The sequence below is a fragment of the Diospyros lotus genome, chromosome 15, assembly GCF_014633365.1.
Source record: "Diospyros lotus cultivar Yz01 chromosome 15, ASM1463336v1, whole genome shotgun sequence".
In the NCBI taxonomy this organism is placed as follows: Eukaryota; Viridiplantae; Streptophyta; class Magnoliopsida; order Ericales; family Ebenaceae; genus Diospyros; species Diospyros lotus.
In genome coordinates, this window is record NC_068352.1 from 571,701 (window position 1) to 598,845 (window position 27,145).

Sequence of the window (27,145 nt, forward strand, 5' to 3'; positions counted from 1 at the left end):
CCTTTTTTCTTCCTTTTCTATACACGAACATAGAAGCCCCGTGTCTTTCTGCACTCTAAGTTAACGATTTTGTTACATTATTCGTATTAAATAATATAATATTTACTCGACACGAGTAAATATCAATTTTTATACTGTTAAGTTAACGATTTGATTATGTTATTCACGTTGAATAATAAAATATTTGCTCGACACGAATAAATTGAGAAAGGAATATATATCTCATAAGAGATAATAAGGTCCATATACCCTCAAACTAAACTAAGATGGAGAGCATAATAAATTTAATTGAAGTAGAAGTAAATTTTATTTTGTGTTAAAAGGCTTATCTTTTTTCAATTTTTATATTAATGCGGTCTTCTGTCATGTGAATATTCATATTCACATTTAAGGTAAAAGGGTTGATAACGTTATCACATAAGTTTATTAAAATTTTAATGAAGTGTAATTGGTCTTAAGAATGTCTGTCTAATGGCTAAGTCTCTCTACGTCTGGCACTCACTAATCACTTGTTTAATTGATTGGGTATAATCCAAACACAATGGTTGATCCCATACCAAACAGTATCCATCTTGTCACATGCAGACGCAAGTATACATACACACACTGACGGATGCACAGTGGGGACACGTAATCTTATATAAAATTTTACATTTATCATTGATTTGTCCCATCCCCATTATACTAAAGTGTTTGCTGCCTTCATAACAGTTCATAATAATGTTTGATTTAATTTCAATTCTGACACTTATTGACCCCATTATTAGCCATTAAATTAAGGAGAAGAAGAAGAAGAAGAAGAAGAAGAAGAAGCTGCTTTCAGTTCAGTCTCCTCCTCAATCCTTCCTGGCCTGCTCTGCTGGTTGCGTGTCCTTTCAAGCTTACAGTAACAGTTACAAAAGGGGTGGCGTTTCGTGTTCCCCGCACGTAATCGTGAATTGTGTCCTGTTGGGACATATATATCAGATTAATTCGAATACGACTTATTTAATAATTATGTCAAATTTTTTAAACTCGAACACGACATGTTTATTAAACGCGTAATACGACACGACCCGTTTAACTAAACATGTCGTGTTGTGTCACCTATTAACCTGTTTAACCCGTTTAATTTAAACGGGTGATACTGTGTCACCTATAAAACGTGTTATTTAGTTTTAAACGTATTATTTCGTATATAATCGTGTTAATGTGTTTAGATCAATCCACTAACCTTTTTAATTAAACGTGTCATTTCGTATATAATCGTGTTAACGTATTCGGGTTAACCCGTTAACACGTTTAATTAAACGTGTCATTTTGTGTCTAAACGGGTTAGACGAGTTGACCCGCCTAAGACACGAAAATAATCATGTCATAACTTGATTAACTTCAATCCTAACCTGCTTAATTCCGTGTCGTGTAATCAGGTCGTATCCAAAATTATCAGCCGTAATTACAGTTTAGTTCATTCTCCTACTGGTTGGGGGTTGCGCCTGCGTCGCTTCTTCTTCTTTCTTCCCAACTCAATCTCCTGCCTAATGCCCCTTGTCTTGTCCACAATGTTGCCGACACGGTTGTTGAATGTCGTCCCGCATCTCTTCACTCACAGTATCTCCATCATCTCTTCTCTTACGGGCGTCTCCTGCATCTCTTTAACTTTCTATCGTATATCCCTCCATCCTTTTCTCTCTTTTTCTTGAATTATTGTTTAAAAGCTATATGAAAAAGACTCTTTAGAAAACTGATCATCTAAGGAGGAACTTTCCCAAATAATCAAGGGTGAAATTCGTATTTTTATCTATGTATTTTTAAGTTTTTTTTTATAATTATTTAAATTTTTTATTATTTTAATTACATTCTTGAACTTAATTTTCAAATCAATTTAATTTCTATACTTTTTTTTTTCTACGTAACAATCTCAACTTTTTCGTTCTTTCGATTACATCCCTATATTTGTATTTTTAACCCCAATTGAATCTTTGTATTTTCATATATAAAAAAAATAAAGTGAGATAACTAAAAATATATTGTACTTTGTTCATGTCAAAATATAAAAATATAATTAAAATAATAAAAAATTTGAAAAAATAGTGTAATCAAAACAATACTCAAAAATGCAAATCCAGAAATGTAATTAGAATAATGAAAATTTTAAGTTTAACACACACAAAAAATTAAAATACAAAAATTAAATTAATTTGAAAATATACTTCTAGAGAGTAATCGAAACAACCAAAAAAAAAAAATTGAATGAACACAAAAAATATAAAAATACTAAATAAAAATATAAATTTGGCCAATAATCAATGTCAAAACCAGTTCCAATAACGAGCTCTTTCTGAACCAATTCATCAGTTTTTATTATTTTATACTGCTTAATCATGCTTCTTCTCGGTATGTGTGTGTGTGTGTAAACTGTAACTAATTATGTTACATTTTTAATTTATTGAATGATGACTGGCACTGGTAAATATGTGTTGATGACTGCTTAATCATGCCATGAATATATATATGTAAAATGTGACTGATGACTACAATGTATATATACATGTAAACTGTGACTGAAGAAATTGATATTACAAGTGAAGCAACAGAAATTGGGTCTGTAATAACGTTGCATACAATTTCCATGAACACAGAAGGGTAAGAATGAATGCTTAGGCAACATTTTGGAACTAAAGACTAACAGAGCACATACAACAAACAGAACACAATAGGAGTGGATTACATGCAGAATTTCTTCAGCTACTTGACACGCTCTTTAGGCATTCTATACCTAATCTATGTTGCACTATCATGTATATTAAGAGTAAAATTTGGGGTTTGCCCCTTTCTCTTTGCTCTGTGATCAATCATTTTCGACACCAAAACTCGCCCCCAAAATTAATACCATGATCTGCATGAAAGAAATGTCATGTTAGTCATTCACTTGGAACCAGTCCCAAATCAGATATCTTTCTAGGCTTCATTTAGCAATGTCTATTCCATCATGCATCAAAGAATTCACATTCTTCGACTACTTTCCCAGGGATGTTGGAATATCTGATCAGTATATGATCAACTCTGGGCAAGTCACTCTAAATGCAGATTGAGCCAATGAACTACATCCAACAACCAAACTAATGGTCGGCTCACATATTCAATAATCAAACTTGTGAACTTCGTTTAGTTTATCATGAGAAACTTGTTCTAAGGCTTATGGTGAGTATTTTTCACAATGGTTGCCCTATGGGCTGAATTTAGAGTTCTAGACAAATATCTAAAATCTTCAAGAAGACCAATCTTCAAGAAGACCGACAAAATTATACTGGAATGCCTATAGAACCAAGTTGTTGTCTAAAGAATTCCACAAGCTGCAATATTCAGCTGTTTCCTAAACAAGTCCATAAACTGCAATCTTATAGATGCCATAATTTATGACATTTCAAATTCATATAAGTGTTCATTAGACTAGAGGTTCAAGCCTAGTAATATCATTGATGCGAAGATGGTATGTTGTAGACTTCAGAAATGTAATTTGATCTGCAATCTTTGTAATATTCTACACTCAAAATTTAAGCTCAAATAAAGTTCAATTTTGTAATTACCTATGAAAACCTTAAATGTTCACTGCGCCATTCTGAAAGTCGAAATTACCAGTAGAGTGGCCAAAATTTTGCATCTTCCTGTTCTATGTGGTCTGGATTCTTATCTCTTGATAGCCAGCACCATCCGTAGATCCCGTAGTAATATTTTCTACTGATTGCTGCTGCTGACGTTGATGTTGCCGCTGATTCTGGTGCAGTTGATTGTTGTGTTGCAGCTGCCACTGTGCAACATCATTACCGTGCCGATGTGGGAAGCCCAGGTTTCGGCTTGCTCTCCATCTCATGTACTCCAGAACAAGTGTATTTGTGCTGATTGCAATTCCAAAGCCACTGAATGAGGAAAGAAGCACCGACAGAATTGGACTTACATTGAGCTGAAAATTGGACAAATGCATCAAAAGCATAAATATCAACTCTTCTCTTTGAAGCAGTAAACAATATTTCTCCAAATTGAGTTAAACGAACATTAAAAGAAAGTGACCTGCTTACCATTGTGTAAAAGATATGAGCAAACAGGATCACGATTGCAAACTGGAATGAAGAATAAGCCCATATGTAACTCTTGCTTACTGCCACCATCAGATGTTATTAGGTCTACTTGCTGCACTATCTCATAAATTGTGACAAAGTACAAGGGAAAAGGTGAAAAGGGGCAAATATGCAACAGATTATAGAGAACAAAATTAAATCAAAGAAGGAAATGTACGCAAAGGAACTAATTACGGAAAAGAGCTATGAAACAGCACCATGAAACTCCAGAGAGGTGTTCACGCATTGTAGGTGAGAATGAGAGTGGATCAGTTAGCTGAAACAGTAACAGGGAAGAAAGAGAGCTTCTAAAATCAAGGGATAACATATAGGAACTGTAAAATGAGAACATTTTGAAGAATATAAAGTGTGATGTAAAACACAGATCACCTTAAACTGACACTCACTAAACCCCAGTCGATTTGAACTCCAGGACAAAAACCCACCCCAATGTCTATATCCCCCTCCCCAAATTCATCCAAGGAATGACGTGCAGTCTACCAATATAATTGGGCAAAATTTAAATGGCATTAAGTAAAGTTCCACGATCTCTCGAGGAGCAATTTCTTAGTTAAGAGACAAGCAGATAACTATTGAAGGGATTTGGCAAATGTATCTACAAAGAACCTATTTTTGCTTTACTATCATGACTATCCAACTATATAAGCTAAAAATTGCAACCCAGTGCACCAAGCTCCCGTCATCTGTGGCCCAGACTGATAAACGCAAATATAAGCAGATTGGGGTGATCAATCTTACCCATTGTAGAAGCAATCATGGAGGAAAGAAGACCTAAAACACAAGCAAATGGTAAAGAAACTGCAAGCGCACGAGGTCCAAGATCAGACACCTGCTCCAATTAATAATGCAGTCTCAAATCAAACTTTCTGGAATATGGTGAGAAAAATATATACCACATGTTATGATGAGATGAACATATGTTATGCCCAGATTTGAAAAATTCAAGAAGCATCATAATAGTTTTCCATTTCACAAGAAGGCATGCTCTAGGAAACAACTTTGTATGCTGAAGGCCGAACTATATGGACTTGGAGCTCATGTTTGGTGCAGATATGCATCAAAAAGCACGAATTAATCCAACTCATGTTCAAGGAAATCAAAACATGACTAGATTTTGTACTCTTTTTTAAAACTAGTGGGATTTACTATACAGAGCTCTTTACACAGAACAAATTCTCATGCATAGATTCATTTTAAATGTTGCTATAAAACAGAAGTGCAAGTTCCTCTTGCCACCTTATTACAATTACCTTTATACTCTCACCTATTACTCATATTTCCCTTTGCAGTCCAATTTGCTGATTTTTATCATTTTTCACTTAAAATCACAGCTATGTTACCCCCAATTGCATGTCCTATTATTTAGATTGTTTACAATAAGACAGGAGAATTCTTTCCTATTGAAATTCCCTATTCAACATTATATATTAAATAATTTGAATTAGCCACAAAAGCAATTTGTTTGCCATTGTTTAATCTCCTTCCTTTCATCACGCAACTCCCAACCTAATGACTGATCAACCACTTTAACTATAATGCCCACAACAAGACGACTACCAGCCTGTTTGGCCCTGAGGTGAGGTAAAGTGAGTTTGTTTGCATATTAATTGTTTGGTAAATACTTAAATTGAGGTGAGTTAAAATTGTAAAATGACTAAAAGATATGAAGAATGATGAGTAATATATTATTTCTTTTAGTTGTTTCACAAAGATTAAAATTGGAATTTGATAACAAAATGCATGCCATTCAAGGCAACACAACACAACCTCACCAAAATGGTGAGGTTGCTTTGAGGCAGCTGGGGTGTTGTCAAGCAGCCCAGCTGCAGTGCAATGCACCACAATGCAGCCCCAAATGCAGGGCCAGACAGCCCCTACCCCATCTGTCCAACTTGAGTTTCACAAACAAAATTGTTGAATTGTTAATCATCATCTCATCTAAAAGGTTAAGTTTATAGATAGAGGATTTAAAAGCTTAAGTTTGTAGATAGAGGTTAAATCTTTTATATTATTATTTTCACTCTCAACACACCCCCTCACGATATCTAAATATTAGGCTAATAGTAATATTTGAACTTAAGACCTTTGTCTGCTCTAATACTATGTTGAATTATTAACTACCATTTCATCTAAAATCTTAACCTGTAGCTAGAGGGTTAAGTTTATCTATTATATTATCATTTTTACTCTCAACAAAAATTATTGGTAAACTTTCTTCACTTATTTTAAAGTCTTGCTCTGAAAGTTTTTGTTTTTCTTTGTACAATTATTTCTTTAATATAAGCCAACATATTTATTTTAAAATTTTAATTTTCACCAGAAATTGATAATAGACCTTATAATCACTTAGTGATAGGCGTGAATTACCAAGTTAAATTAATCTTAAGTTCAGATAATTATAATTCAAGCTATTATGCATATCAAATAATACAATTATTATAAAGGTAAAAAAGGCATCCTCAATGCAGACAACTCCCCACTTTGAGAGGGAAGAGGGAGGGTTATATTTGTACACAACCTTCTCCTTCCTTTTTACTTTATTATTATTATTATTATTTTGCAAAGAGGTTATTCCCAAAACTCAAACCAGTGGCCTTTCAATCACAAAAGAACAAAATTACAATTGCTACCAATGCCCACCCTCGAATTGTTTCTAGCAATATTTATTTTAAAAGTAGACAATTGTGTAATATTGAGACGAGACAAGAATTGTTCCCTAGGATGACAATATCCACCACTTTATTCTTGATTTTGCTATGACGATCAAAGCAATGGAAAGCTTTATGCCTAAAATAACCTGATTAGATAAAATAAAGTGGTGGATATTTTCATTTTAAATGGTGATAGGAGTAAACAAATCCAATGATAAAAAGTCAGCAATATGCTGGACAATACATAGTAACAAGTAAACTATAGTTTAAATGTTGCAATATATGAATAAAAGATATACCAGAAGTTGCTCCAGAAAGCAAAAATATGCAAGCATGCTGACCATAACAAGGATGGGTACATCTTGCCAGATTCTGTCAAAAATGAAAAAGAGAATAGATCAGTGTGAAATGTCCAAATCAATTTACTCAAAAGCCATATTACGTATCAAAAAATTTATCATGCATATGTTACAAACAAGAACTATAATAAAGTAAGAACCCATACAGCTTCTACCCCACATCAGAAAAACTATCCCCCAGTCATGTTTGGCAATGTTAGCTTCATGGAAATATCTTTAAAACTGTGGAAAGATTACAAGGCGATGACTAAGGCTTGTAATTTGTAGTTGTTCTTGTATATCTGGGATAGAAAATGTCAGCACACAATACACTATCATGCTTTCCAGGAGGTGAGTGCCACGCCCTAGGTTGGGCTAGGGTTTAGAAAGGGAATTGAGAAGATTTAAGAGAGCAAGAGAGCAGAATTTGGAGGGAGAGTCCAGATGAAAGGGAGGGAGACAGCAAGAAAGGAGGATGTTTGAGAGAAAGGGAGAGAAAGAAAACAGAAAGTGAGAAACAGATAACAGAAAATATTCACTTCATTTCTCTACATACTTCCCTCCTCTAGCTATGGCTTATTTATGGCCTAGCAATACATCTATTCAGAATGTATAATCCGGTAAATCACAACCACTTAACAACAAAGTACAAGCAATACAAGCAGCCGGCATAAAAAAAGAAATACAATGACTCTACGACTCTTCTGCCCCTAGGAATGTGACAGTGAGATTTGATTTCATACACTGCTTAAGTGGGAAGTGGAACGGTTATCCTTCGGTGCTTAAAAAAGGAAATATGCTATCTTAAAACATGTTTTGTTCTACTAGGTTTCCAAGAAATAGAAAGCTTTAGTCAAATCTTATTGATTGTTGAAGTGAGGCCTTCCCAGAGGTTAGAACAATAACTACACTCCAGGGGGTCTATAGCTTTTAATTTGAGCAGCAATCAATCATGGCAGAGCACTGGAGGATCTAAGAATGGTGAAGAACAAAACAACTCAAGCATCAGTGAAAGAGACAAAAAGGAAGTATACCGCTAATTGGAGAAAGGCCTCCAATATAGGGAGATATAACTTGAATTCTATAAAAAATAACCCAAATAACTTTAGGCTCATCAAGGGATAGAGGTTATTACTTGAGAGACCTTTTCTGATAGACAAGTAAGTTCATTCAGATAATGGCAAAGATCTCTCTTAGAAGCATTGACATACTAATAAATCAAACCTACTACGAGTATAATAAATTTGACAAAACTCTACCCTAATCCACCAAGCCACAAGACCCTAGATTCTCGTGGTGGACAATGACAAATTCAATGAACATAGTTATGCCGCACACATAGGCATCACTCTGCTAAGGTAATGCAAATAGTTATGGCCCTAAGTAGGGTAAGTATCAACAGTATCACAGTGTCCCCAAAAATAAATAAATAAATAAATAAAACACTGTCACAACCCTAAGGGCAGTTAGGGAATAAGCCTACATTGTATGTTAGTTAGGAGCTATAAGGCGGGAAGTTAGCCATAACCAACTATGGTTATTTTGTTAGGATTGATTGTATAAATACTGCCCATGTAAAGAAGTAGGCATCGATGAAGAAGTAATTCCAGAATTCTCTCTTTGCTGCTAATTCCCAATCGAGTCAAGCCCAATCCTCGGGTCCTGACATAGTGGTATCAAAGACGGTCGAACCAACTGTGGGTGGGCGGAGGCCTACGACGACGAAGGAAGACGGACTAGAGAGAATGGCCGAAGGAACACGGACGTGGCAGATGGAAGCGCGGATGGAGGCGATGGAATTTGAGGTGCACCAGACTCAAGAAGCGATGACGCAGACGTGAGAGGAACTGGTCGCGATAAAGGACGAGATAAAAGGGGATGCGGAAAGAACCCGTGAAGCTTTAGAACAATATGGACAAAGACTGAACAACGTCTTGGGCATCTTATCGTCCTTGCCGCAATTCCGATTGTCACCAGAATTTCCTCCTAGGGGGAACTCGGAACCCTTACTGTCAACCCAGGATCATGTACCCAATTGAGACCAGCTAAGGGCGAAAGAGTCGAGGTCGAATCAAGAAACTCAGGTGCGAAACCCTCTATATAATTCTCATAACCATACCCCTAGCCCATGATTAGAAATCCCTATGTTTGAAGGAACTAAGCCGAGGTGGTGGGTGAGGCGTTGTGAGAGATTCTTCCAGTTATATAAGATACCCGAGGAGCAGAAGGTTACGATGGCCACTGCCTATCTAAACGATACGGCTGACTGTTGGTACCAAGGGTGGGCCCAAGATCAAGAACAGGAAAGGAATTGGGGTGTTTTTGCGGAAAAGCTATGTGCAAGATTTGGGGAAAGGAGTATTGGGGATGTAATCAAAGAGTTTAGTAAACTAAAACAAGAAGGGTCAGTGGTGGAATATCAAACAAGGTTTGAAGAATTGAGAGCCATTGTGTGCTTGGCTCAACCTGGTTTAACGGAGCAATATCTAGTCTCGACCTTCATTAGTGGGTTGAGGGATGAGCTTCGGTCAATGGTGAAGATGATGATGCTAGCGACTGTAAGTCAAGCGGCAGAAAAAGCGAGGCTCCAAGAGTTGACATTGGAAGCAATTTTCAAGAAACACAGGGTACCCCTAAGAGTAGAATTGGGAAATGGCCAATCGGGTGGGGGTAATTTCAAGACCATGACTCCATTAGTGACTCAAGGAACACCTAAAGGGGCCTACAACCCTCGAGGGCCCAAGAATACAGTTATGGAACAGAGGCGACAGCTAGGGCTTTGCTTCAAGTGTGGGGACAAGTATAGCTTTGGACACCAATGCAAGAAACAGATAATGCAAATGGAAGGGGATCAAGAAGAAGAAGAAGCAGTGATAGAGGAAGAAGAAGGGAATCCAGAGGAACTACAAGAGCAGGAAGGGGGCGAGATTTCGTTTCATGCCTTAAAAAGGCAGTCCCATGGGACAAATTATTAAGGTAAAAGGCCATGTGAGGAAAACAAGACTAATGGTATTGATTGACAGTGAGAGCACCCACAGTTTTATCAGTGAAACTACAGCCAAAAGTTTGAAATGGGCCTTAATGGCAACTACTCCCTTATCCGTAACAGTGGCTAATGGTAGTAGGATGTTCAGTCATTACAAATGCAAAGGGTTTAAATGGGTGATGCAGGATCAAGAATTTGTGGCTGACCTTAGAGTTTTGGAGCTGGGAGGATGCGATATAGTCCTCGGTGTTGACTGGATGAAGACAGATAGTCCCTTAACTTTTGATTTCAATAAGTTGGAGGTGACTGTGGAAGTGGAAGGTGGGAGGCTTACCTTGTTGGCCAGCCTGGAGCAAGGAGAATGCAGGATGATTAAGGGCAGCAAGCTGCACAAGATGATGCTCACTAAAGGAGGACAGATAGCACAGCTGTATTCTATACAAGCCATGGCAGTGCAGGAGGACGGCAAGTCCCAAAATAGCCAACAGCCAGCTGATCAGACCATTGAAGCTCAAATCTCTAGGAAGGTACATAATTCGGATACCTTGCGCCTACTTTTGATGGATTTTAAGGACTTATTTGATGAGCCCCATTCCTTACCACCCCAACGTTCTTTGGACCATTCCATTCCTTTGAAACCACATTCAAACCCTATTAACATTAGGCCTTACAGATACTCTCCCATCCAAAAATCTGAAATAGAAAAACAAGTCAATTCTATGTTGAAAACCTCTATAATTCGTCCCAGCCAAAGCTCATATGCCTCTCCTGTACTTCTTGTTAAACAAAAGGATGGTACATAGAGATTTTGTATTGATTATAGGCAGCTTAACTTTCACACTGTCAAAAATAAATTCCCTATACCCTTAATTGAAGATTTACTAGATGAACTCCATGGATCCAAGGTTTTTTCCAAACTGGATCTCAGATCTGGTTACCACCAAATCTGTATGGCACCTAATGACATCCACAAAATCGCTTTTAGGACACACCAAGGGCTGTACAAATTTACTATCATGCCCTTTGGGTTAACCAATGCGCCCGCAACTTTTCAAGCTTTAATGAACCAAATCTTCCAGCCTTACTTGAGGAAGTTCATCCTTGTTTTTTTTGATGATATCCTCATCTATAGCCCTGATTTAACACAACATGTTACTCACCTTCACCTTACTTTTGAAGTCCTTAGGATTCATCAATTGTATGTCAAGTTATCTAAATGTGCCTTTGCTGAAACTGAAGTGGAATACTTGGGACATATTGTGTCGGGAGAAGGAGTGAGGACAGATCCGGCTAAAGTGGCTGCCATGATAGAATGGCCAAGACCAGTGGCTGTAAAAGAATTGAGAGGATTTCTGGGATTGACGGGGTATTACAGAAAGTTTATTCGGAATTATGGGACAATAAGCAAACCCCTAACTGAATTACTTAAGAAAGATGCCTTCCAATGGAATCCTAAAGCTGAAACTGCTTTTATTCAGCTTAAAAAGGCTATGACTGAGGCCCCGGTGTTGGCATTACCGGATTTTACAAAGGGTTTTGTAGTGGAGACGGATGCTTGTGACAAAGGAATAGGAGTTGTGCTGATGCAAGGAGAACGACCAGTGGCATTCATTAGCCAGGCTTTAGCTCCAAAACACCTGGGATTGAGTGTCTATGATAAAGAACTACTAGCGATATTGGCAGCAGTAGAAAGATGGCAACATTACTTGGAAGGGTTCCCGTTTGTGATAAAAACAGACCACCAAAGCCTTAAATTTTTGTCACAGCAAAGATTGCACACGCAATTACAGCGGAAAGGCGTCTCCAAACTGATGGGGTTAGATTTCACAATTCAATATCGGAAGGGTAGAGAAAACTTGGTAGCAGATGCATTGTCCAGGAGGGATGAAAAGGGCACTTGTCATGCAATATCTACTGTTCTACCTATGTGGATTTAGGAGTTGGTACGAAGTTATGACACCACGGATTGGATTAAGGAGAGGGTAGCCCAATTAGCAGTGCAACCAGCAGGGCAGCAAGGAAATCCTAAGGGATATACTTTAACTCAAGGGGTGCTTCGTTACAAAGGCAAATTGGTAGTTGGAGAAGACCAAACGCTTAAAGAGCAGATTATAAAGGTCTTACCCTGCTCACCAATAGGGGGACATTCGGGTGTAAGGGTCACCTATCAAAAGGTGAAGCAACTCTTCTTTTGGCCAAGATTAAAAAGGGATGTGGTACAATTGGTGCTATCATGTGAGGTCTGTCAGTGTAAACATGAACAGGTCCCTTACCCTGGGTTGTTGCAGCCTTTAGCAATTCCGAAGCAAGCATGGGAGGAGATATCAATGGATTTCGTGGAAGGCCTACCTAGATCAGAAGGGAAGGATGCGATATTAGTGATAGTAGACCGATTGACCAAATTCAGCCATTTTATCAGCTTAACTCACCCATTTACAGCAGCAGAGGTGTCACGAGTCTTCCTAGATTAGGTGGTTAAGATCCATGGGGTGCCCAAATCCATAATATCTGACAGGGATACCATTTTTACCAGTCGCTTTTGGCAGGAATTATTCAAAAAATTAGGTGTCAGATTGTATATGTCAACTACATACCATCCCCAAACGGATGGACAAACGGAGCGGGTAAATCAGTGTGTTGAAGCCTATTTGCGCTACATGCGTTTCACAAAACCCAGGAGCTGGAATAAGTGGTTAGGCCTAGCTCAATGGTGGTACAATTCTAGCTACCATAGTACCATTAAAAGGAGTCCTTTTGAGGCCATGTTTGGGAATAAACCAACCCTCCTACCTGCAATTTCAGGCCCTAATCCTACTATGGCAGCAGTGGGCGAGTATTTCTCACAAAGGCAGTCGCTAATAACCATCCTAAGGAAGGAGTTAACCACTGCCCAGAACCGAATGAAGCAGATGGCGGATAAAAGGAGGACTGAAAGATCATTTGAAGTGGGGGAGCAGGTCTATTTGAAGGTCAGACGTTTCCTCCAACAGCCTTACACCACAATTCCAGTTTCCAAGCTGAGTCCTAAGTATTTTGGACAATTTCCTATTGTGGCCAAGGTGGGAGCAGTGGCTTATCGATTGCAGCTGCCAGAAGGGGTGCAAGTTCACCCTGTTTTTCATGTTTCATTACTTAAGCCAGTTAAAGGGCCCCTAGCTAATGTCAGCACAGAATTACCTCCCATAGCTGAGCAGCTGGAAGAGGAGGTAGAGCCTCGCGCCATTGTTGAGAGAAGGATCATATACAAGGGCAGTTTACCTATTACACAAGTACTGGTTCAGTGGACTAATCGACCACCGGAGCATACTACTTGGGAAAATTTACTAGAATTGTTGCAGCAGTTTCCCCGGGCTACCGGACTCTTATAATTCTTGAGGACAAGAATTGATTGAAGGGGAGGGCAATTGTCACGACCCTAAGGACAGTTAGGGAATAAGCCTACATTGTATGTTAGTTAGGAGCTATAAGGCGAGAAGTTAGCCATAACCAACTATGGTTATTCTGTTAGGATTGATTGTATAAATACTGCCCATGTAAAGAAGTAGGCATCAATGAAGAAGTAATTCCAGAATTCTCTCACTTTTGTTCTCTCTTTCTCTCTCTTTGCTGCTAATTCCCAATCGAGTCAGGCCCAATCCTCGGGTCTTGACAAACACCATAAAGAAAGTATAGACATGGTTGTTGGTTCAATAAAAGCTAGGGTGAACACATGTTAATGCATATTCATACTGGATATTCTAAAAGAAGGCTCACCTGTAGATGCCTATTGAATGGCATGTCAGGATGAATGTCACACAAGTATCAAGGGATCAAGAGGTAGTAACACCATGCTTATAAGGATGACAAGGCAAGAGTTAACAGCATTCACCCCATGCACATCGAAATTACAAGTATATACATGTCCCACAAGATGCCATGTTACATTGGCTGCAAATCTGGTAAAGATAAAGCAAGAGCAGGAAATGTATTTCATCCTCACCATACTTGCATTTAATATGACACAGCATCTTTTAGGACAACATTGATCAACATTTGGCATATATTTCACAGTGGGTTGTGCAAAGGTACTCTTAAGGGATAACTAAGCATCATTTTAACTTTGGCACTGATTTTTGACATTGTGGGCTTGACAATTTGCAAGCATATATGTGTGCGTGTGCGTGTGCGTGTGCGTGTGTGTGTGACTGTGTGGTTGTGATCATGTATGCTATGAAATGTGTAAGAACATGAACCAACACTACTACAACAACTACAAATAGCTATGACAAACCAAAATGCTCAGATAGATGTCAACTTTACATAGAATGACAAAATATTAAACAATCAAATAGGCTTATTTCTGTTTGAATCTTTATAAAAACACAAAATACATACAATTTACAAGTATTCCCCTAAAGTAAATACGTAAGTACATAACTAATCTCTTAACATGGTAGTGCTTTTGATATTTGAAACAAAGATCTACTCATGTTCTCCTCCAAGATGAAGCATGGAGTCCACAGGTTCATGACCATTTGTGTGAGCCAGAGCCTATACTTGAGGATTTGTCCAACCTCCTTCATTTTCCTTTGTTCGGATTAATTCACTCAAAAGTGCCAGCTGAAGGTAACCCCTGGGTTCCTGGAAGATAGAAGGATTCTGCAGAAATCCTCTTTTTGGGAGAATTATACATTGTGTTTATTCCCTTGGGAATACCACAAATATATAGACAATGGATCCTAAGAATTCTCCTAGATTTTAGAAATTAGATTCCTATTTTGTAGGACTAAATTACAAAAACCTTAAATACAAACAAATCTAATCAAAAATAACTAAGAAAGATAGAATGTAACAGTAATATAAATCAAGATAAATCACGGAGGATAAATCAACAAATAACGAGCTCAACAGCTCGACCATTAGCTCGACAACTCGGCCCTCCATCAGCTTGGCCATTAGCTCCGCAGCTCGGCCCTCTATCAACTCGACAGTTCGACCTTCCATCAGCTCGGCAGCTTGACCTAACAGCTTTCGATCTACACTCCTCCACAAGCTAGGCTGAATATATTATTTAAGTCAAGCTTGGTACTTAGCTCATCAAACACTCTTCTTTGTAATGACTTAGTCAAAATATCTGTGACCTGGCTGTTTGTAGAAGTATAGCTTAGCTGAAAAATTCCTTCTTCTAATTTCTCTTTGATGAAGTGCCTGTCAATTTCTACATGTTTTGTCCAATCATGGTGGACAGGATTTTTGGCAATATTGATAGCCGATTGGTTGTCACATAATAGTATTGGTTATGCCATAGTCACCTGTAACTCTTGTAGCAACCTTTTTAGCCACATATCCTCACAGAACCCATGAACCATAGCTCTAAACTCAACTTCTACGCTACTCATAGAAACCATTGATGCTTTTTACTACGCCAAGTAACTAAATTTTTCCAAACAAATGAGCAATATCTCAAGGTTGACCTTCTATCAGAAATTGAACTTGCCCAATAGCATCATTGTAGATTTTCACCCCTCTATTTGTTGTTTTCCTAAACATTAACCCTTTACCTGGAGTCAACTTTAGATATCTCAGAATTTGATATATAGTCTCTAAGTATCTTTCTCTAGGATCATTCATGAATTGGCTTATCACACTTACGGAAAAACCTATATCTGGTCTAGTATGTGACAAGTATATAAGTTTTCCCACCAATCTTTGATATCTCCCTTTATCCACTAGAGCACTTTCTTTCAGTGTTCTAAAAGGCGACCTAGCCGGCCGCCTAGGCGTTAGGCGACCCCTGGCCACTGCGATTAACTACTGATCGACACCCTTAGGCGTCGGGCCGACTACTCTAGCCAAATCGACGCCTAGGTGATGCCTAGCCGTAGGCGCCGCCTACAGCCGCCTATCTACTTGGGTCACACGCCACTTGGGTCATCTCTCGTCGCACACCGCCTAACTCGTCGCTTGCTCCCTCCTTGTCGTCATTGCTGCCACCACAAATCGTCTCCCTGCCGTTCTCGATCTTCTTCCTCCGGTACGTACGGCCATCATCTGGGTTTGAAGTTCCTCCGTTCTCGATCGTCTCCTGCAGCAGCTATTGTAGCAGCTGCTAGTTCTCGATCTTCTTCCTCCGCCAAGTGTTTTTGTTGCAACTGCTTGCTGTTGTTGCTACTTGTATTTTGTTGCGTTCTTCTTCCTCCGCCAAGTGTTGTATTTTGTTATTTTTGCTTCTGTTATTTTTGTTATGTCTTTATTTGATTCTATTGTTTCTAACTTTGAACAGGTTTCCATTGGTGTATCAGCTGGTTTGCATTCCAACGTACATGTTTCAATAAGAAGATGTAGGATATATTTTCGTTGAGAAACTGAAATTCATTCTTTGACCTTGCTACTTCTATGCCTAGGAAGTATCTTAGACTTCTTAGATCTTTGATTTCAAATTCTCTCGCTAGGACTTCTTTAAGATCCTTGATTTTAGAAATATTATCTCCCAGAACAATTATATCATCAACATACACAATAAGAATGGATATTTTACCTTCCAAAGAATGCTTGATGAATAAGGTATGGTCTGCCTGACATTGGCTATAAGGAAACTAACTAGAAAGCTAGAAAGGTGGATCCCAAAACCTTCATAAGGAAACTAGAAAGCTAACCAATAAGGAAACTAACTACTAAGGAAACTTTTACATTAAACACCTATACATTAGAAAACTAGAATCCCTTAAATTAATCAAAAACAACTCCATAATCTTCAGTATTCAAAAGAAACAAAAAAGAAATTTTCAAGGTAAACAATGAGAAGAGTCAGCAATTGTTACCGGTACTGCATGATTTCCCTCTGGTCCTGAACAGCTCGCGGGTGTCTTATAACAGTCCGAGGATTTTGTATTTTCAACAATGTTACTGGAAGGTTTCGAACATCCTGCTTGCAGACATCACAGGTCTTGTTTCCTTTAATGCTAAACCACTTTACAGCACATTCCTTGTGAGCAAGTGCAAGCTCTCCTTTGCAGCTGCACTCCATCTTCAGGGTTTCACCACCTTCACCAAGCTCAACCAAACAAATTCTGCAAACAGCTTCTTCTTCAGGAATATCCTCCTCAGCACCTTCATTAGCTGAAAAAAACATAAGATCAATGAGGGAAAGGGCAAAAAATAATTCAGCCAATTGGTTAGGCAAAATTATGCCACCAGAGTAAGTTGTCACAAAAAACTCCATTCTACGGGTAAACCTGCATATGGCAATTAACAAATGGAATACAATAAATCTTATCCAGCCACAGAAAATGATAAATAAAGTTCTTTAGAGATCAGGATATTTTGCAAACAGTGGCATTGCCAGACAATGCTTTAGTTCTGTCCATTTTGGATGATATGAATCACCTATTTGTAAACACCTAAACATCCACAGACAAACATGCTAATTGCAGAGTATTCTAGTGGCAATTTCATTCAGCAAAGCAGGAAGCATTAGTTAGATAAATGTCTGTGAAGAAGACACAAATAGAGGATGGTCCCTCATGTATGTTACTATGCCCACAGGAATCTTGCTTGGCATGGAACACAAGATCACAAAAGACAGCCATTCTTTAAACAAACATTATATATTCTTCCTTTGAAAGGGTTTTTTAGTTGAAAGCTGCTGGAAAACATGATTTAAAGTGTATCATGCTTTTCTTCTTTTTCTGTTCTTTTCTTTTTTTTTTTTCTTGAGAACTCCACCTTTGGATTCTTATTTACAGGCAGTCCCAAGCCTAGATAAAGGAGAGTGGTTGTGTTAGGCAGCTGACAACCAATGCAAACCTCACCGGATCAAATAACATGAATTCTAATTGAAGCTTGACTGTTATTGTTGTTGGTGGTTTTGATCTTGAGGCAATTCGTAGTAGCAATGGTAAGGTTGCTCATTTGTGACTTGGAAGACATGGATTCAAGTTGAAGCTTGATTGTTATTTGGACTGAGTGAGATAAATTCCAGCATTGGTTCGATGAGCTTCAAAACCAAGAAAATAATGCACAGAACCCAAAGTCTTGAGAGCAAAATTCTTATCCAAATCATGAATAAAATCTGAAAGAGCTTGAGAATCGGAACCAGTCACCAAAATATCATCCACATAGATCAAGACAAATAGGACAAATTGGACTTCAACAAGTTTATGAAAGACTTTGCAAATGGAAAGGGCATCCGATTTAAGTTTCAATGGGTATAGCCATATATATCGTGAATAAGCATCCACAAATATGATATAATATTGATATCCTTCAATGGACAAAACAGGAGATGGACACCACAAATCAAAGTAGACTAATTAAAGAGGCTTAGTGACTGTAATTGGACAATTAGCAAAAGGTAATTGACTAAGTTTGCCAACTTTACAAGAATCACAAAACACAACTTTTGAACAAGGAAGAGGAAGATGTATTTTATTAAGGATCAAGTGTAGTACATTGGAAGATGGATGCCCTAATTTGGCATGCCATCTACGATACAATTGTTCTTTACATGCCCTAACTTGGCATGACAAAATGGAAACTATCTCTTACATTTATTTTCAGAAGAAAAGGTACATTGCAAAGAAGATGTACTCCTAGCTATAGACTAAGACTCGATGGATTTGGCTGAGGAAGATGAAGCAGCAGGAGCAAGTGCTGAACTTAGCTGGTACAGCCCATCCTTAAGACGTCCTTTGAGTAGCACTTTCTAGTACTCTTGTCCTTAATCATTAATCAAACAAGAACTAGAATTAAACTCAGCAACAAGGTCATGGTCTCTAGTTAGTTGAGAGACACTAATTAAGTTCTTCTTCATGTCAGGAACATGTAAGACATTAGGTAAGGAAATAGAAGAAGCAGGTTTAGTTTGAGTATACAAATGTCCAAGACCTATAATAGAAATCAACAACTGCTTACCATTTCCAATAGAAATTACGTTCACTGCCATTGTAAGGAGAATGAAGTGAAAGGTTTTCAAGAATAGAAGTTATATGATTCGTAGCTCCAGAATCAACCAAGCAGGATCTCTGAGAGAAGATTTTGGTAGAGAGGCATTATCAATAGGCTATGAAAATTGGTTGTAAGGAGTTTGTGAAAACTGATTGTAAGAAGTTCCTGAAATAGAACTTAGCTCATTCATGTAGACCTCATTAGACCCATTCAGGGAGGCTGAATAAACTTGAGTATCTAATTGGGAAACCATTTGAGGCCATCCAAAATTCTAATTATACACCGAACTCCTCTAAAAGTTGCCATCAAACCGATGATAGCACTTGTCAACGAAATGACCTGGCTTACCACAAAGTTGGCAATAAATTCTCTTTCCAGACTACCTACCTCTACCTCTTCCTCCTCGATTGAAAAAACCACCACCTCTATTAAAATTGAAACCTCCACCTCTATTATTCACTGAATTTCCAGTACTCCTCAGTGTAAATGCAATCATGTTAACATGCATAGCTGATGGCAAAACTAATTCAACATTAACAGCAGTATGAGGTAAATTCTTTGAATGCAACCTTTGCTCATGCATCAATAAGAGATATTGCACCTTCTCAAGATCTATCTCATCCATCTGATAGGCAATTAGACTTACTACAGTCTTACATTCATGATCCAAACCATTAAGGATTGCAAGTAGAAGATCCTTATCGCTAAGAGGCTCCCTTATGGCTGCTAGTGAATGTCTTATTGTCTTGATCTTAAGAATATAATCATTAATTGACAAGGCATCATTTTTAACAGATCTAAGTTGTTGCTTCAACTGGAATGATTTAGCAATGGTTTGACGAGAATACAAACTTTCGAGAGACATCCATACCTCGGCAGATGATTCGCAATGAATCACCTGCGCTAAAACTTCCTTATCAATTGTTGAGAAGAGTCATCCGAGCAGCAGTTGATCTGATCACATCCAACTCATGAATTCTGGATTCAACATTGTTGCTCCATCCTCGTCGACATTCGAATCAGGTATAAATTTCCTTGGAATCGGACCTTTATTGAGAAACGACTGAAGATCAAAGGCACGTATCGTAGCTGATATTTGTGTCTTCCAGAAGATATAGTTGTTAGAATCAAGGCGAATTGGTATATAACTCAATGCCTTAGCCATCACAGCAAAATCCGACTGTGAGACAAAAGACAATGATGATGATGAGTGAGCCGAAAAAGAGGACGAGGTGTTATGATCGGGATTAGACGCCATGGACCTTAGTCGAAGGCTCTGATACCATGTAAATGTACAAACCAAAAGCAGTAACTAGGGCAAAACAAAAGAGAGAGAGTTTCGAGAACTGGATACTAATATTAGAAAGATCAAAGGACACTTGAAACCATAAGAGTTGTTGCTTATATACTCAGCAGCTGAACTGAAAGTGCGCTAACATAAGTCGCGCAAACAAACATAGCAGTTAGAAAATAGACTAGCTAGGACTACCAATATATACAGCAAACAACATAATTATAAGAGGAGACAAAGCAACATAAAATAATAAGAAGCAAAGCATAGCTTCAAGTAACACTTCCTTTCATTTATTTAGAGATATACCCCATTTTTATTTCAAAATACAACCTCAAAAAATTTGAATTTTCAATTCAATATTCTATTTCGAAATAAACCATCCTTATTTCATATTACAATTACGAAAATTAAATTTTCTAGCCTCGCTCTATTTTATCTAACAAAGAAAATTATCTAAATTATTTATTTATTCCTAGCATAGGAAATAAAAATTATGGATCATTACAACAACCACACAAATAAACACCAACGTAAGCCAATAAAATGTGTACCTAGTGATGGAGATGGAGCGTTGCACTTATAGTGACAAAGTGGTGCCCACAGATGATGATGGAAAACATATAACTGTGTCCAAAGGCTACATGAAATACGTGGATTGCATGTCTTCTTTCTGAACATTCTCTTTGATGGTAACGACCCGATAGTGGGTCCATGTGAGATAAATGGGGATAGGATATTTATTTTATTTGAGTAGGAATTGTGAGGAATTATACATGATATTTTTAGGTGATGCGCAAAGGAAATGGAAATGTGGAAAAGTCAAAAGTTTGACTTAAGCGAAAGTGGGACCCACAATTATTTGCAAGGTATGTGTGTGGCTATTATTTGAAAAGTTTGTGGTATTTAATTCAAGCCAGGCTATTATTTGCGTGTAAGCATTTTTCCATTTAAGTTATTATGCATTAAGGGCACATTGGTAATTAGGGGGATATATATACATATATGTGAGTTAGGTTATGTATATAAGTGGAAAAGAAGGGAAGAAAATAAGAGAGGGTGATCGGGAGAGCAAAGGGAGAAGCTAGGGCTCAACTTCTATATTTTTCTTTGCTTTTGGTGCTTCAAGTGAAGTTTGAGCAAGCTAGAAGTGGTTTCATCTTCTTCTCCTTTTTCTCTTAGTTTGGTTTCTTGGTTTTGGAGGTGTGGAGATTGTGGTGGTTTTCCTTCAAACAAGACTTTAAGGAAAGCTTGATCAAGGCAAGTTCTACTCTCCTCTTACTCTTCTACATTCTTAGTTCTTGTTGTTGTGAAGGATAGAGCCAAAAATATCCATGTTCTGCAAAGACTTGGTGTTTGAGGGTCCTATGTAGAAATGTTTGTAAATCTCTCCCATCATTGGTTTAATCTTGCTAGTTTCCCTTGAGTCTCAAAATAGGGCTTCTTCTAGAAAAGAAGTGGTGTTTTCTTGTTAAGAGTGTAGTTTGTGCAAGTGTTTGGGGTTGGTGTGCAAGTTTGGGTTGAATTTTGGGGCTTTTTCCTTGCTGCCTGTCAACAGTTTGCCTGCAGCTGTCGACAGTTCCCCTCCTGTTTTGTTTGAAAGCTTGCACATGTTGTACTCTTTTGGGTATAACTTTTTGTGGTTATATCCGATTCGATATCCGCTTTTTGCGTTGTAAAATAAATTCGATAAGTTTCGTTTTGGTATATAATTCGGATTATTTCAACAAGTATTGAGCTTGTGAAATACCTGTTTGAAATCTGGGATTTCTGTTTCCAATTCGACAATGCTCCGGTTTTTGGAGTATAACTTTCTGTAGTGATATCCAAATTGAAATCCTCTTTTTGTGTCATAAACTAGACTTCTTAAGCTTTGTTTTTGCATATTTCTTAGATCATTTGGTTATATTTTGAGACCGTAGCAGCCCTATCAATCCTTGCCCAGAATCTGGAATTCTCTTGTTTCGGGTAGTCTACCTTGCTCCGGTTTTTGGGGAGTAAATGATCATTCTTGGGGCATGGAGTATGGTTGTGAGCCTTTGATAGGTTATATATTGCTTCTTTTAGTATCGAATTCCATAGAGGATTGAATGAGTCTATGAGCATATCTTGGTGCACTTGCATTCAACATCTGAGTAGGGCTTACTTCAATTTACATTTTCTTTGTGGAATGATGTCGAACCCTAAGGGGATAAGTTCTAGATGGTCAATTTTGGGGTTGATTGTGTAACCCCGCTTGTTGCTACACTGCATTGCATTATGTTTGCTATATTGCTTGCATTAAGATGTTGGGCGATGGGTTACATTCATTGGGGGTCATGCTTTGTATGTGTTAGAAGTGTAACCATTGGCATGACACAGTTGGCCTGCTGAGTGCTGACTTGTGTATGATAGGCGAGCATATGCATGTAAAGCATTCGTATGTGTGGATTAGTTGATTATTACATGGGCGTAGCATGGTCTGATACTTGGCTTATGAGGGCCTTGCCATCACATTTATGCTATAAGAGCCATTGCATTCCTTATGTGTTGCATTGCATGGAGAGGTTGTGGGTAAATGATGGAAAGGAAGCGCAACTTCCATTGATATGTGATATAAGATCTTGATATATGAGCTGGGGGCTCGACGTGGTGTGATTGAGAGTGCTTTGGCACGTGATGATGACAGTGATGGATATAATATTTGTGAATGTGGTATGAGAGCTTTGGGCTCATGTTATTGATTTGGTAGCCTATCCTTGGTTGCTGGTAGGTTTGTATACAGGGTCTTGGACGCCAATGTATGCATCTTATGTGGGCCCCAAGGACCTTATGTGTGCAACTATGCATTATGTTTATGGCTGGATATTGTGATATATGAGCGCATGGCATGGTTTGTGATATGGCATCTGACATGGCATGGATTGTGTGTTGTTTATGTATATGAAACTAGCATGTGTTTAAATATATAGCATAATATGCGCGATGTTCTAGGGAAGTCTAGCTGTAACCATTTCCTATTATTTCTATATACTTGCTAAGTCTTGTGACTCATCCTTACTTTCCATCATTCCAGGTATGGGGGATATCTAAGGATGTGGGTGTACCTAGCAAAGCTAGTTTTGGTCCTCAAGTGGTAGTTTTGTGTACAAAGCTCTCCTGATAAAGATTTTGGGTGTCATCCTGTTTTTGTGGGGAAGGTAGTCCTTGTGTTTCAGGCTTGGAGTGATCTTACTCTTGTAAAAACCTTATGTAAATGTTGTATGTTGTAACCTATTGTCTTAAAATGTTGGGTGAGTGATGCTATGAATGGTTGTATGAAAATTGGTGCTATTCCGTGGTGGTGAAATGTTTGTTTTCAGCTAAGTTTTATTCTATGCCACTTCTTTGACAACCTTCTCACGGATCTCCTATCTCCTATGCTAGCAGGAACTCCAGGTGGTGGGCCATTATAAATATTCTCTCAATGAATAGGTCAAGTTAAGTCTTGAGTAGAAATTTCATTCTTGACGAATCCTTTTAACTCCAAACTCTATTTAATAAAAGCCCTAGAGGTCCTAGGTGGAGGAGATCTTAGGCCAAACCACAGCCCAGGCTGCAAGAACTTTTGGAGCTGTTGGAATCAATGAAAACGTAGGGGATAATGGGGGGGCATTCCTAACGTGCACATAGGGGAGACAAATAGAAGGTCATATGACTCGGTTTATGGAATGGCCTATGAAGCAGCATGCCTAATGGCCTTGGGAAGTAGCTTCCAAAAGTGTCGAGTAGCCTGCAAAATGATCTGCAATATGTCCTGTGGAGCAACTCTACAGTGCATCTTATGGCAGCACACATGGGGACTATATTTTTGAAGATGGCAATTCATAAGGTGCTCAGGTCACATAATTCATGTGGTCGAGTCGACAGGTGCCACAAGCACCTATGTATTATGTGGGCAATACTCAGGTAGAAAAGACATACAGCCCAGGTAAAGGGTCTCACAAGCATCCTGATAGTGAGACGACAATACTTAAGTAGAAAAGTCTTACAGCCTAGCTTAAGGGTTCTGTAAATGCCCAAACTTGGTCCAACAAGGCAAAGCATATTATTTCCACTAGTCAATTCACAAAGACAAGCTCAAAATTGGAGACAATGATGAAGATACAGTCAATTCCTGAAAAACTATAGAGCCTAGCACATGCCCTGCAGGGAGCCACACTAATTGTGATTAATAACTCAAAGTGATTCACCCAAAGGGAATACAGTCAGCATCCGTTATCCTACCACATTTACTGCAAATAAAGCAGAAATTGCATTTTCTGGAGTTTGAATTTTTAGAACAAAGGAAGAATTTTGTACCACTGTTTATTTCTGTGGATTTATTTGCAGGGGCACCATCATCGACTGTTTCGGGATGAGGCTTTGCTGATATTATGCGGATCAACCCTCCTGTGGAATTCATCCGCCGGAAACTTCTAGTTTTTATATTCACTGGAACCGAAAATGAACGCTTCATGTGATGCTCAATTTCAGGGTTCTGGACAACAACACGTTTTGCTTTTATTTTAAGAATGCAACATATTATGCACAAAGGAGGAATAAAAAAACCTTGAAAAGAACTTACAGAAATTTCAGAATGCTTGTCCAGATTCACGACCGTTGTAGTCTGGAGACCTGAATTTGCAACTGGTGTCACTGGTAGAGAATGAGCTGATTTTGTTGACGAAGAGACAAAGACTTTGTTGAGAGAGAATGACCTTGAAGTTGAGGGCCTCTCAGAAAGAGGTGTATCCGGAAGGATGAGTACTGTCTTCTCACCATCCTGGGATAAACCTTTGCCCCTGAAACTTCTCTGGGGAAGCAAATTTCTTACAGATGACTTAAACTTGGCTGAATTTGGTCTAGGAGGAAGTCCTGCTCTATTGGAACTAGGACTGAAATTGGATAATGTGTTTTCCATGGACCTTGCTGGTATTTGAAGAGAGGAAAGGTTTGGACGCCTTGACTGCTGCTGCGGCACCACCAAGGATGATTCCTCCCCATCCTCCTGATTACACATCTACAAGCCATTAACATCCAAAAGCCACCAAAAGAGAAAAAAGCTGCCCATTTTTTGTGCATGAAAAAAGCAACGATATCTGCATGAAACCGAATACTAATAGCTAGAATGAATATAATCCTAGCTAGCATTCCCCATTTTTGCCACCATGTCACAATTTTCTGTGCCAATTTTATCATAATGATTCATATATGTTGAATATTTTTATTTTGAATAATTTGTAAGACAAACATTAAAAATTGTGCAAATCATAACTTGCACTATTATACTAACTGCACTTTTTTTTTAAGTTTTTCTTCTAAATTTTGCAGATAGATAGACATGGGAAAAGGAATAACGAAGAATAAAAGGAAGAAATCAGAAAATAATTAGAATCAGACACACACCTCTTATGTGCCGATGCTTCTAGTTAAATTTAACATTGAATCACCACTGTAGCAATGATGCATGTTATAGGACCCCAAAACGCGCGCGCACACACACACACATCCGTTTCGTTACAAGTAGAGAAAACGGAATCTTTCTTAACAAAGGGAAACAAAAATCATTGCACCAATCAAGGTGAGCGGATTTTCATGGACAGTATCACTCGCAATTCTTACGTATACAAATAGATATATACAGAGAGGGGAACAGAAAGGAGAATCCCACCTGTTGATGACAGTCTTGAGGAGAATCATCTTGTTCTCGAGCTCGTTTGTGTGTTTGCTCGACATCACAAGCCTCCTCCATTGAATATAAATCACGAAAACCCCAAACTCAGCACTGTAAAACCACAATCAGTTGCAAACAACAACAGGGTAGTAACAGTACCAAACCCTAATCTCAGCAGCAGTTCAGTTGTAATGAATTTGGAAAATCGAACCTAGGCATTTCCACGATTCGAAGGGGAAAAGCAAAGCAAAAGGAACCTTCGATTTTAGCGGAGAGAGAGAAAGACAGAGAGAGAGAGAGAGAGAGAGAGAGTGGTGAAAAGTATTTGGAAAATAATTTTTTCTAAGTTTTTGTAAAAAAAGTTATCCAAAAGTAGATAACAAAAAATATCGAATTTTTAAATTTGTTACAATTTTAAAATATTTTTTTATTTTTATAATTCATTTATCGAACTTGTAAAGTTGATAAAATTTTCATAAAATATCATTAGAAATTATTATTATTTATTATTAAATAATAGCTTGGAGGCTACATTAAATAAAAATATGTAGATAGTGACTTGGGTTTTAGTTGTCATGTCACTTCTACGACATAATTTTGATTTTTAAAAAATAAAATAGAATTAAAAAACAAAAATTATCACACTATGTTATTTTTAAAATATGATGGTATTTTCTATTTTTAATGCAAATGTTAGAGATGATGATTACTAGTTATTCTTTAGGAAAAATTGCAATAACCACCTGTAAGATTCGACATAATCGCAAGAACCACCCTTTTGTATTTTAGTAAGAGTAATAACATTTTTTACTGTTAAATGAATCAGTTAAACGACCAATTTATCATTTATTCTCTCTTTTCTATTCTAATTTAAAAAAAATACACTTACGCCTACATAAAACCCATTAGGTTTATTGCTATTGTTGACCATGAACCTAGTGGCTTCCATAATGGCCTATGATAAACCCATTTAGTTTTATTGCCTAACTTCATCTCGAACCTAATTTTGGCTTTGAAGAAAGAGAGAGATACATTTACAACCCAAACTTCATGCTACTAACGATTAAACAAATTTAAATCTAAATTTTAAAGTGGGAGAGATGAAGTAAAAGTATCTAGCGATCTAGTTTTTGGTAAGGTTTCATCAAAAACATCATTACCA

At 37.9% G+C, this 27,145-nt stretch overlaps 1 protein-coding gene across 5 annotated transcripts; it reads right to left on the reverse strand.

The window, feature by feature from the left end:
- Positions 1-2,463: 2,463 nt before the first annotated feature.
- On the reverse strand, positions 2,464-26,305 carry LOC127792062 (uncharacterized). Of its 5 annotated transcripts, none has more exons than XR_008021063.1 (10): positions 26,195-26,305; positions 25,981-26,094; positions 24,895-25,317; positions 24,630-24,807; positions 16,894-17,191; positions 7,069-7,141; positions 4,857-4,947; positions 4,059-4,138; positions 3,570-3,943; positions 2,464-2,878 (listed from the first exon to the last, which is right to left on the reverse strand). XR_008021063.1 is itself a non-coding variant. In XM_052322384.1 (9 exons), exons 1-8 carry the CDS (start codon positions 26,059-26,061, stop codon positions 3,653-3,655), a joined length of 1,527 nt encoding a protein of 508 aa, XP_052178344.1. In that variant the 5' UTR covers positions 26,062-26,294; the 3' UTR covers positions 2,464-2,878; positions 3,619-3,652. The 5 variants fall into 5 exon arrangements, 1 of the variants encoding a protein (XP_052178344.1); XR_008021061.1 differs by having other exon boundaries at positions 24,895-25,329; XR_008021060.1 differs by having other exon boundaries at positions 24,895-25,329; positions 25,981-26,293.
- Between the last annotated feature and the right edge of the window lie 840 nt (positions 26,306-27,145).